Source organism: Monopterus albus, unplaced genomic scaffold, assembly GCF_001952655.1.
Source record: "Monopterus albus unplaced genomic scaffold, M_albus_1.0 scaffold45.1, whole genome shotgun sequence".
NCBI classification, from domain to species: Eukaryota; Metazoa; Chordata; class Actinopteri; order Synbranchiformes; family Synbranchidae; genus Monopterus; species Monopterus albus.
The window spans coordinates 52830-64413 of NW_018127925.1; the positions used below are offsets into that span (position 1 = coordinate 52830).

At 40.4% G+C, this 11584-nt stretch overlaps 2 protein-coding genes across 3 annotated transcripts in view; one reads left to right on the top strand and one right to left on the bottom strand.

Moving 5' to 3' along the window:
* Positions 1-1635, top strand: part of LOC109960193 (probable E3 ubiquitin-protein ligase HERC6) — a 12558-nt gene extending 10923 nt beyond the window's left edge. For both annotated transcript variants that reach the window (XM_020600114.1, XM_020600115.1), the window contains exons 22-23: positions 572-674; positions 886-1635. In XM_020600114.1, the coding sequence (XP_020455770.1) occupies positions 572-674; positions 886-1121 (339 nt within the window). In that variant the 3' untranslated portion in view covers positions 1122-1635. The remainder of the gene's footprint in view (positions 1-571; positions 675-885) is intronic.
* Positions 1636-1666: 31 nt separating this feature from the next.
* Positions 1667-10679, bottom strand: yif1b (Yip1 interacting factor homolog B (S. cerevisiae)). Its single transcript, XM_020600116.1, has 8 exons — positions 10481-10679; positions 8005-8107; positions 7506-7635; positions 7266-7370; positions 6899-7035; positions 5283-5438; positions 5065-5158; positions 1667-3316 (listed from the first exon to the last, which is right to left on the bottom strand). Exons 1-8 carry the CDS (start codon positions 10515-10517, stop codon positions 3161-3163), a joined length of 918 nt encoding a protein of 305 aa, XP_020455772.1. The 5' UTR covers positions 10518-10679; the 3' UTR covers positions 1667-3160.
* Between the last annotated feature and the right edge of the window lie 905 nt (positions 10680-11584).

An 11584-nucleotide genomic window follows, 5' to 3' on the forward strand; every position in this document is an offset into this window, starting at 1 on the left:
GCTGATATAACATAACCTTCTTAATTCAGTACGTGTTAGCTATGTTTGCAGTCTGTTTACTTGTGAAACAGGCTACGTTCAGCTGTCTCTATGGTGACCATTCACATGAATTACTCCAGTATTCTTTGAGGAAGCTAACCTTACTGATGGCTGTAACTACCGTCCTCAGGTGGTGGTACAGAGAAATATCCAGTCAGGTGTTTGATCAGCTTGGTGATGCTGCCAGTCACACAGAAATCATCCAAACACTGATTGTTGACTGACAGGACATTCCTGTTGCCAGCTTACTTTTCATTTTGAGATCAAGTCGACTCTCCTTTATTTAGCACTGACGACGATGGATTGCCTTTCTAAAACAAGTCTTTATTAATTGATTCTGTACAAACAAACTGCAGTCAGTTGCCTGGAACATAGGGAATCAAACTTAAATCTTGTAGCATGCTTTGGAAATTACGTGGTAAATTGTAAATTAAATGCATTTTATAGTTACTGTAATCAGAGAAAACCAGAAACATGAACCTTTAATCTAGAAGCATTGTTAGATTTGTTTTCTTCTTGTTTTTCTGAACAGAACACCATTTATGAAGGAGAGTACCATGACAGGCATCCAAACATCATTACCTTCTGGGAGGTGTTTGATAAACTGACAGCAGAAGAAAAGAAAAAATTCCTTTGTAAGTATTTTACCTAATTGCGTTTGTTCTTATTCATCATGTTTTATTAGACAGTAGAGCGATGTTTTGTCAGCTTCAGGATTTAATAAAGAGCTAAGGAAAAAACATTTTTTTTTTGTTTCCCCTGTTGGTATCCTACAGTTTTCTTTAGAAGCTTCCATTAACTTTACCAGCTCCTTCAATATTATCGTTGCCATGTATTTGTCGCCAGTGTTCCTCACAGGCTGTGACCGTGTGCCCTTCTTGGGGATGGAGAACATCAGGATGAGAGTCACCATCTTGCCCGATGCCACTGAACTCCATTTACCAGAAGCCCTCACCTGTCATTGCCTGTTGCTACTGCCCATCTACCACAGATATCCGGTGGAGAGGACGATGCACACCAGGCTTCTCCAGGCTATTCATGACAACAGAGGCTTCAGGAAGGACACAAGCACTGCAGGCTGAAATAATTAAGGGTTCTTTAAAAAAAAAAAATCCCACCTCTTTTCAGTTAGTTTTGAACATTTTTGTCCTTAAAATCTTTTCTTCTAAATATAGTCACTGCTATTGTAATGTTGCAAAGTTGGTTGGGATCCATAGTAATATTCACATCCACAGTATGACACTTAACATAGTACTGCCTGTATTTGTTTTATTTCATTGGTTGACAGTGTCTTTCACAGCTGTTTGTTGTGCAGTCTAGAGTTGTTTAACTATAACAAAGACTTGTTCCACATATTTAAGCTTTAGTGAGCCACAAGCAAAAATATGCGCAAAAAAAAAGTCCAATAAGTTTGAGACACACCACATAGCGCATACAGATCATTCTATAACCAGATTGAGTGAGCGGATAGTGGACCACAATACTCAAGCGTTTCTCCATTTTAGTAAATACTAAGTTAAAACATCTACAGTCCAGGAAACTTATTTTACTCACTTGTACCTTAACTCACCAATAAACAATTTCTTTTCAGTACTGTCTTGTAGTTTATCAAGTTGAATTTAATAAAAAAAGCCAGAGCCAGTCAGCAGGAGAGCCAGGAAGGGGGCTGGCAGGTGCCCCAGGGCCAAGAACCAGGGGCCTGCAGTGGGGCCAGGTGGAGGTAACCAGGGCTGGAGAGCCAGGGAGTGTGGCTCAGTATAGGCCCCAAGTTCTTGATACAGGCACCAGCCAGCTCCCTCCCTTCCTGTCCTGCCTTAGCTACCTTCCCCAGGGCCCCTGTTCACCTGCCAACTCCTTCTCTGGCTCTCCTGCCCTGGTTACCTTCCCCTGGCCATGCTGTAGATCCCTGGATCTTGGCCCTGGGTTGTTCATACTGTAGTCATCCTGACAGGTGAGACAAATGGCTCTTAGGGTTCTGAATGCAAAAAGAAGTTACACCTTTAGAGTAGGACTCAAGTATGCATATCCTGAAGGAAAGATACACAGAAAAACAAGGAGCTAGCCAAGGCAGGGGGCTGGCTGGTTCTTTGTAATTTACAGCTTTCTTTGGTCAGACAGCAGTCTATGCAGAATTAGTCATTCTTAATCAAATGCTGCGACTTACACAAATGTGCACTTGTCAAGACCTTTGAAAAGAAAGAATGAATTCAAGTGAATGCAACGTCTACCCTGTTTTAGACAGCATACTTATAGTGACAGATAATCTACAGGCACAAAAAAGCATTTGACATTTAACTATCTGACGGAGACTTCGTGGAAAAGGCCGCCTCCTCTCTCCACCTTTTTCATCTATCAAAATGAAAAGCAGTAAAATAACTTACTGGTTTTTAAAAGGATATCAAAATCAGCTCACCATGAGATCCATGTTTTACACAGTTGATAATTATATTCACAACTTGTCAGGCAGCCAAAGTCATACATGTATCAAAGCACATACAAAAAAGATTAAACAGATAAAATGGAGGTGCTACTACACCTACAGTCCAGTAAGACAGTCCTTGCTTCCAGGTCCAACAGTGACAGACCAGCGTGTGACCTTTCACAGCCATGAAACAAACAGAGCGGAGCCAGTCGACCACTGTTAAACCTGGATTTGAGTTCTTCCTTTACATTAAATGGACGGTTGGTGTGAGGTTAGTTTGCTTTCTTTCAGCTGGCTCAAACATTTATGAGAAATCAGAGAAGAGCAACTTCTGCAATAATACTTTCTATACATAAATATCACTAAAAAACAATTAAATTACACAGTATAGAAAAACAAAGCTTTTTGCTCTTGCTACAATTCTTTGAAGACAAAAAAATGAAAATGGGGCTGTGCTGTGAGAAAAAACTAAATCCTCGCATGTTCTTTTTATCGTCTTCGTTTTGCTCTATGCGTACATGGAGTAAGCCTCATGAATGTGCAGTTTTGTTTGTCTGGAAAGTAATGGGATATAAATACAACTGTTTTCATCCAAGTCCAGCTTCTCTGTGTCGAATGTTTTCTAAGGGGGGGTGAGATGGCGTTTAGTTTATCTACATGAGTGAGTGAATGAATGTGAGAGAGTGTGTGTGTCAGGTTTTATCTGATGAGGTGGTAGGTGAGCCAGTACATGAAGATGGGCTGTGCCGCTGCTATAGACATGGTGAGGTACATCCTTAGCTGGTTTCTGGCTCCTCTTACCAGTCGCCCCTCAGCCGCCACTTCCGATAACAGCTTCAGACGCAGAGTGCGGATCTGAGGAGAAATTACAGCCAGTCAACAAACATGCATATGCAGTAAGTGAGCTGAATCAACCCCCTAATCACACGACTTGTACAGAGTTACAGTAACAACTTCTTTGAAACCCAATATGGATCTGTGGCAGAGCTGAAGAGCAGGGCTCACAGAAACTCTAGATACACATGAAACAGACACATTACAAAACTGAAGATGAAGGTTGTTTGTGAGCTTGACATCAGTTCTACATTTGTTACATACTATATGTGAAGAGGAAAACTAATTTACCTGTCTGCATGTCATTTTACATGTGTCAAAAGAGAACAGTGCAGCAGGAAGGTGAGTGGAGGTCTGGGCGACATACTGTTCATAGTGTACAAAGCATCCAACATAAGTCAGTTCAGTAGACATTTGTCTAGAGTCTGGCAGCATTTCTGCATGGTGAAACTGGACAGATGTAAGCTATCAAGACCATTTAAAGTTTAAATGACCAACTTTAAAGTTGTATTCTGATACAATTACAAATTACCTGTTAAAAGCATAACTGTCCAGGTATCACAATATTAAACTAACAACTTTATTACTTTGTTACTTTGGATTGTCTCAATACCAAATATGCAAATAAAGACACAAGCTTTGAATTAAGTGTATTCTGTTAGACAGCAAACCAATGTCCTCTAACATCCTCTGCTCAGGGTATGGAGCTTTTCATTAAGCAAATTCAGGTAGTAGCCTATAGACCTACAATGAAAGTGACCACATACAGTATGACCTCATAGTACAGTTTACAGAGCAAAAATCCAATCTGCCTCGTTTACAAGATAAAGTTAAAATGCTTTGTGTTAGTCTAACATATACAGTAGGAGCACTTGTGCAGTTTTCTTTAACAAATCCACCTACTGAATTAAAAAAATGAAAGATAATAAAAAGTAAAGCAAACGTACCAGGGCTCCAGACTGTGAGTGGTCAGCCACAATTTATTTAAAGTGCGACTGAGTAATTTCAACGGTCATACTGGATGCGACTGCAAAACCAAACCAGAAACAACTGCTCTCACTTTAGAAATGGCAGACAGATGTAACAATCTCCGCACCACTGTCACTGCAACATCTATCTGCTGGTCTGTCACTCGCTCGTCTCACGAAGCAGACTATTCCAATCTGTGTGCCAATCCACACTAGTAACTTCACTAGGAGAGTGAGAAAGCTAAACTGTGCAAGAAGTCAACCATGGACATTGCCAAAAAGCAGAAATCCAGTGTCATCATTATCATCATGTTGACCCGAGGCTGTAGAGCACTACATAAAATGAGCTGGAAACTTGTTGTAGAAGTCATTTTCCCATAAGTCTCTAAATTCAGGCTATACACATTGGATGGATGATAATTACACGCATTTAATTTATATGTACTTTGTTAAGTATGCGACTCACACCCCCCTCAAACACCTCCCTCGGGGGTTATGCTCAGATTAAAGTTGTATTGGGGTTAGTGGCAAAAAATCTCAGGTTTTGACACAAGAGGTGCCAGGTGAGCTACGGTTACACTCGAGACCAGAGCGGTGCTGTGAGATTTGTGGAGGACTTAACGTTTGAGCATGTGCACGGTAGTACAGTATACTGTATCTGTTTATGGTACAATGTTAAAACTGTAATCTTGCTAATAATCCCCAGTTTTACTAAATGTATTGGTAATCTTATTACATCTTTTTTCCTCTGTAACATGAACAGTTACTGTACCTTTTAGACTTTGTAGATGTTTTACTCACCATAAAGACAAATATGGCAGCACAGCACCACAGTAGAGAGAGATAATATGCTGGCCTCCCAAACAACAGGCCTGCTACTACACCTACAATCATCCTGAAGAAACACACAGAGGAGAGACAGACATTAACAGCTCAGCCATGGCATCCTGAGAGTCTTAGTGTTGTTAAAATGAAAATTAAAATAAGGTGAAAATGCAAACACTGGTATAGGTACAGACCCGACATATTTGTAGCCAGAAAAGGCGAGCAGGTCTATGGTCGTGAGGTCCGTGTTTAGAGTCACGAGGTAGAGTGACAGCAGGACAGCCAGGACTTCCATGATCAACCACACAAACGCTGAGCTGGCCTGAACTCCCAGCAGCTCTGGGGAAAACCTGGGGAGTGCACAAAAGGATACAATCTCTGAGTCTGAGTTGGAAATCTGCTGCATAGATCCTAACAATGACAGTTTCAGGGTTGCTGCACACTTTTTAAAATTAAATTTAAGACTTTTATCAAACCTAAACAGAAATAAAAATACCATTTCCATAGCAGAACAAACGCACATTAACACAGGTGTAGCATGTGTAACCATGTTTCATTCCAATAAAATGATCAAATATCAAACACAGATATGATCATGTAGCCCATGTATGCAATAATATGTCTTATATATGCTTTAAAACAAAAGCCTATTTAAATAATCATTGGTGTGACTGACCATAGAGTCTGTGCGTGTGACAATACAGTCACTTATTTTGGAGAGAACAGCGTGTACAGTTGTGGTAACTTGCAGGTCAACAGACAAGCATAATCACAAACAGATTTTTATGAGCAATAAGGCTGCATACATTCAGCTGCCAATTTAGTAGGTCCACCTAACAAAAACTAATACAGTGTAATGCAACAGCTCTACAGAAAATCCTCCCTCAGGATCATTATAATATTCAGTTTTTGTTTAAACCTTTCTAGAGAGGTGTTAATTAAATGTTGTGATCACTTTTGAGGCTGTGATTCGTTTCTCAGGATTCCACGATGCTATAAACAGTGCAAGTATAACAGTGCAATTCAACATGAGCGGAAACCACAGCCCCCACCTCTCAAACTGTTGTAACGAAAGACTGAACATTATAACATTCATAACAGTGGGATTTAATGCAGGACTGGTATCAGACTTCCTTATTTTTATATTAGTGTCACTGTATAGTCTTTGAGCCAGCAGGAGGTGATGATGTAGTGGCAGCAGACGTGCAAATCTACATTGGCGCCGTACTTTTTCGAGGACCACTGTAGCGTTTGTGTCTTTCCGATTTCATATGTAGCTGCCTTAATTCCCATTGTCCCAACTTTAATAACTGTTCAGCTCAATTTGGAATTTCCCCTCAAATCATGACTTGCGACAGCTAACCTTTCCTGGTAGCCTACTTTTCATCTTGGAGCAAAATTTCTTTACTTGCATCTCCCCCATCTTGCTAGCTTCTTCATCTCTTTCCCATCAACAGAAAATATGGAAGAGACTGGACATACAAGTCATGTGAAAGCAAGATGCAGCATGCAAATCCACAAAAATTTGTAATACAAAATTATAATGCTAATTACATATGGTAATATAGACAGATTTGATAAGGTAGGATGTCTCAGTGTCTAAGTGTCGTCTCTAAATTTAAGACATGTCATAATTAAGACTAAGTCATTATATGACCTTAAAAGTTTTTTTTAAATAAAACTGAATATTTTTTAAGGCTTTTTAAGGATCTGTAGGAAGCCTGCTGTTTAGAGAACATATCAAACATTAATAAAGCATTTGATTGGCATGTCTTTTCCACATCTGTATCACCTTGATAAAAACCCATACCTGTTCTGTGTGCCAAGGGCCAGTCCTGCCACCAGGATGTATGTGATGAAGCCCATGGCAGGAATGTAAAGATCAGGAGCATTCACATCAAAGCGTGGGGCCACAGGAATGTCCTGCTGGTAGCTCACCTCCCAGTTCTACACATACAGTATGATAACACGGTTTAAACCTGCTGACTCTATGGAAAAAAAATTATCTCAAAAACCCATTGAAACATTATAACTGTCATTATTATTTATGTGTAAATATTCAAGAGGAATAGGGGCACATCTATGGACTAAAGAAATAATATACACTATACTGAAATGTGAACTACAAGAGCATCAGGCAGAAGCAGAAGCAAACATTTTGATGTGCACAGAATTACCTCATGCATGTAAGGGAAAACTAGAAGGCCCAGCTTCTTTCCCACATACAGTGTATCCACAGCAAAGTAGTATTTCAGTTTAGAAATCGGGATGAACCTGTCCAGCTGAAACGAGCAAGCACACAGGCACAGTCATTATTCTTTGGATACTGTGTGATATATAATACAGGCAATATTTAATGTGGCCTTTCTAGCCTGCTTTAGCTGTGACCTGAAATGTTACTGGGCTTTGAATCTTACATTCTTGTCCACCATTTCCTTCCCCTGGGATGCCAGTGAGCTGCCATATGCCACGGCCAGGTTAGACATAGGGTCTGACAGAAGGGACTGGCCAGGAAATCCTGCTGCTTGAGGCCCAGCCTGCTGGTTCCTGCCAACATAACAAAAGAAAATCAGCTAAACTAATGAGAACATATGATCAACTCTATTGTGAGCAGATAATGCAAAAGACTGCAAAGCTGAATTAACAGAAAATACATTAGGATGTTATTTTTCCTCTCACTGAAGAACCTAAATGTAATTTTAATTACATGATTTGACTGACTAACAAAGGCAGCCTGATGTTCCCTTGATCTAATACAGGTCTACAATCACAGTGTGTTCCTCAAAAAAAAAAAAAAAGCTGACTTTATTCAGCAGCAGGCTCAAGTGTTTCTGGAAGTATGCTTTACACTGAGCTGTTGTTGTAAAATGACATTTTTGTACCGCTTAAATCCTACCTGGCTGGCAGGGCACCCACCTGTAGCCTGTCTGTGATGTAGCCCCGGCCCTACTTGTATCGTCAAACAGCTGGCTGTCATCTGAGCTGTCCATGAAGCTATTCCTTAGACGCATATTAGGCTCTGGATGACATGAGAGAGTGGTTACCTAATGTGTCCAGAGTGGTGAACATCTGTAGCAGACAGATATTTTCCCATTTTTCTGAAAGGACTAATGATTTTAGCATCACGTTCCCTCAAAGTACACATTTACAAAGTTTGTACACAAAATAACAATTCTTGTTTTAGCTCTTCAATGCCATTTTCCTGAAAGAGTATTTACATTATCATACACTTGTAGTAAGAGCAGATTACATCATCAGTTTTAAGTTGGATCTAATCTCCCTGTCAGAAAGCAGTGGCGCCCCCGAGGGGCAGGCACATAGAATTTTGGGCAACCCAAAGTCTTCAGTTAAGGTTATGCTTCAAAAAAAAAAGGAAGATACTTGTACATAATATAAACTAGATGGAACTTTTATCAGCTAATAATATTGATGTTTACGCAACCCACACATAACCTTGGGTTCTAGGAGTATAGGCGAAGCAAAGGCTAAACAGTGATTGGCTGCATAGAGGTCAGTGCAACCAGGATCAAAGTTCAACAAACTTGAAATTTCAATGCATGCACTTTGCTCCATACCACTGAAGTCCACACAGAACCTGTGTGGTGCAACACACACCCACACACACACAAAATGGTGAGGCATGCGCAAAAGCTGTTTTTCCAATCTGAATATACCTTAATACATCCATGGCGCCACTGTGTGCAGTGAAATGGGCTGTCATGCCTCTAAATTTGACTGGTACAGAATCGGATATCTCAGCACGAATGTCTGGCCACCATTTGAGGCCAATCATGTTGAAAACCAGCTGATCTCCCCCAGTCAACTGGTGCATCTATAAAGTATTATATTTAGTTTTCTATTAAAGATACTGTACTCAAGATGCCCCAAATCTGACACAATTTGTCAACATTATTCTAGTGATTTCTACCTTATCCTATAATACATAGGATACATGTACATAGTGTGCCTCCGCTATGGTGCTCACCAGCGGGGCTGATTGTGGGAAAAGTGAGATTTTAAGGCATAAAATACTCAGGTGTAAGCTTGAATTCTTTGTAAAGCGTGCTCTGGAGACGTTTATATTTTTGTGATGCGCAGATTTAATGTTGACAAATTGTGTCAGATTTGGGGATTCTTTAGTATCTTTAATAGAAAACTAAATATAGTACATCTTTAGTAGGTTTAAAGATGTTAAGGGGTTTATGCGTGTGAACACAGCATATTGCTGGCTCAGCAGAGGATGCACTTCCTGCACCAGGAGCTGCTGATACAGTTCTACAGAGGAATCATTGAGTCTGCTCTCTGCTCCTCCATCACTGTCTGGTTTGGCTCATCAACCAAACAGGAGAGGAACAGACTCCAGCAGACAGTCAGGACTGCAGAAAAGATCATTGGTGCCACCCTGCCCTCCATGGAGGACCTGTACACCTAGTGAGTCAAAAGGAGGACAGAGAAGATGTCTGCAGACCCCTTACACCCTGGACACAATCTGTTTGAACTCCTCCCTCTGGACGGCGTTACAGGTCACTGTAAGCCAGGATAACCAGGAACAAGGACAGTTTCTTCCCCCGGGCTGTCACTCTGATTAACACTTAACCCAAGAAGGTATGACTGATCAATAACCCACATTGCACATTACTTTCTTTCCTTTCTGTCCTCTCAGCCTTATATTGTTTACTTGCCCATTGCTGCCTTACATAAGGACATGTACATGTACATTGACAGCCGCTGTACCAGAGACAAATTCCTTGTGTGTCCAACACACCTGGCCAATAAAGCGGATTCTGACTGGGTACTTAGTTTAGACTCTGTTATAATATTAAATCAAATTTATTGACTAAAGCCTCATTACTAACTCTTCAACTCATGAAAGACGGGTGGTTATCTATCGGTGTCAATAACATATAGTATCTGGTGAAGCTTGGGAACAAGAGCGATAACGTTAGTTAATATAAATATCATTAAACTAAAAGCACAAACACGTAGCTTAATAAAGATTCAAAACCAGCACAGTCATTCCACACAAACCTTAACAGAGACTAGACATGAGTAATATATATATATATAGAGAGAGAGATATATATATAAACGGCGATACATAGGAGGGACTTAACGTTACTGTTAGCTTGCCTAGTCTGTGTAACGCTAGGTAAATTAGCTAACGCTGACCAGTTAGTTAGCACTACCAACTTAGCTTGTGTTGTGGTAAAGCTACAAACTATGATTTAATTAGCCAATACTGTCTTCCGCGTTTTTTGTTGACAGTCAGTCGTTTGCCTCAGCCAGCTGAAATCAACAAGCTAACATTATTCAGCTCCGTTTAGGTTGTATGGCACAAGATAGCAAGTGCAAAATGTGCATATGCAGTTGTAATATCACGCACGTAACTTACGCTGTCTGAACCCACTTTGGGTTGCACTATAATCCATTTAGACGAACTTGATGGTAGCAGCAGCGGCGAAATAACAACTCTCCTAACATGCAGGTAGCCTCAAGTTAACAAGCGACACACGGAAGATGAAATCATTCATAAACCTTACACGGAAGATTAAATAAAAAAATAAAAAAACAGCGCTTCTTCTTCTTCTTCTTCTTCTTTGGTTTTTAATGACATGTACCAATGTGAAAGGTGAATACCGCCACCTACTGTATTCGAAGCGCACTCATGTCCAGCCTGTCGCGACGATCTTGTTTAGGTTCTTCACACATCCTTTGTCCTTTATCCACAGCAACCTCACGTTCTTCCTACTTCTGCCATATTTGACCTACATTTATCTCTTTTTACCGTATACCTTGTACATCCTATCAACACATGCTCGATATTCTTTACCACAAAACACATTTATCTGACACTTTTGGCTGTGATGGGATGTAATGGGAAAAGCAAAGGGCGGAGCTGTTGGCGCTGCAGTGATGTTTTTCTGCAGGCACCATTTGTGTTTCCTTTGGCTCAATACATACCTGGTCCCTCAGCTCGAGTACAACTCGTATGACTGTCTGATGCTACATTCACTTATCCAAATACCCAAATATCTATGAAGGCACATTTTAATTTATATGACTGTGGGTGTGTGAGTGTGAAACGTGAAGTTCTTAGGAAACCTGGAAAAGGTCATCACTGTGAATTCTGTTCTTTGTTTGTCTGTCAGGTTCTGAAGCCCCCAGCAAAAGATTCAACCAGCTATGAGAACAAGCTGTTCCATTTGGGGAGTTTCACCCCCACCCTCTCCTCTCACCCACCTCAACCTACAGCTCTGACACCTTCGCCTTCCCTCATTCATTCTCGTCTCTCTTTCCTCCACTCTTCCTTTCCCTCAGTATGATTCGGTTGACTCTTGCTGCAGTATTTGCTTTTCATCACATGGCTCAATAACTTGTATAATATGGAAATTATTTGCAGCTACTTCTACATTTTTATTTAGTTTGCCTCAGTGTATTGATACATTTTAAATTTTGAATTTTAAAGTTTAAAGTAGATAAAGGCACTAACTGATCA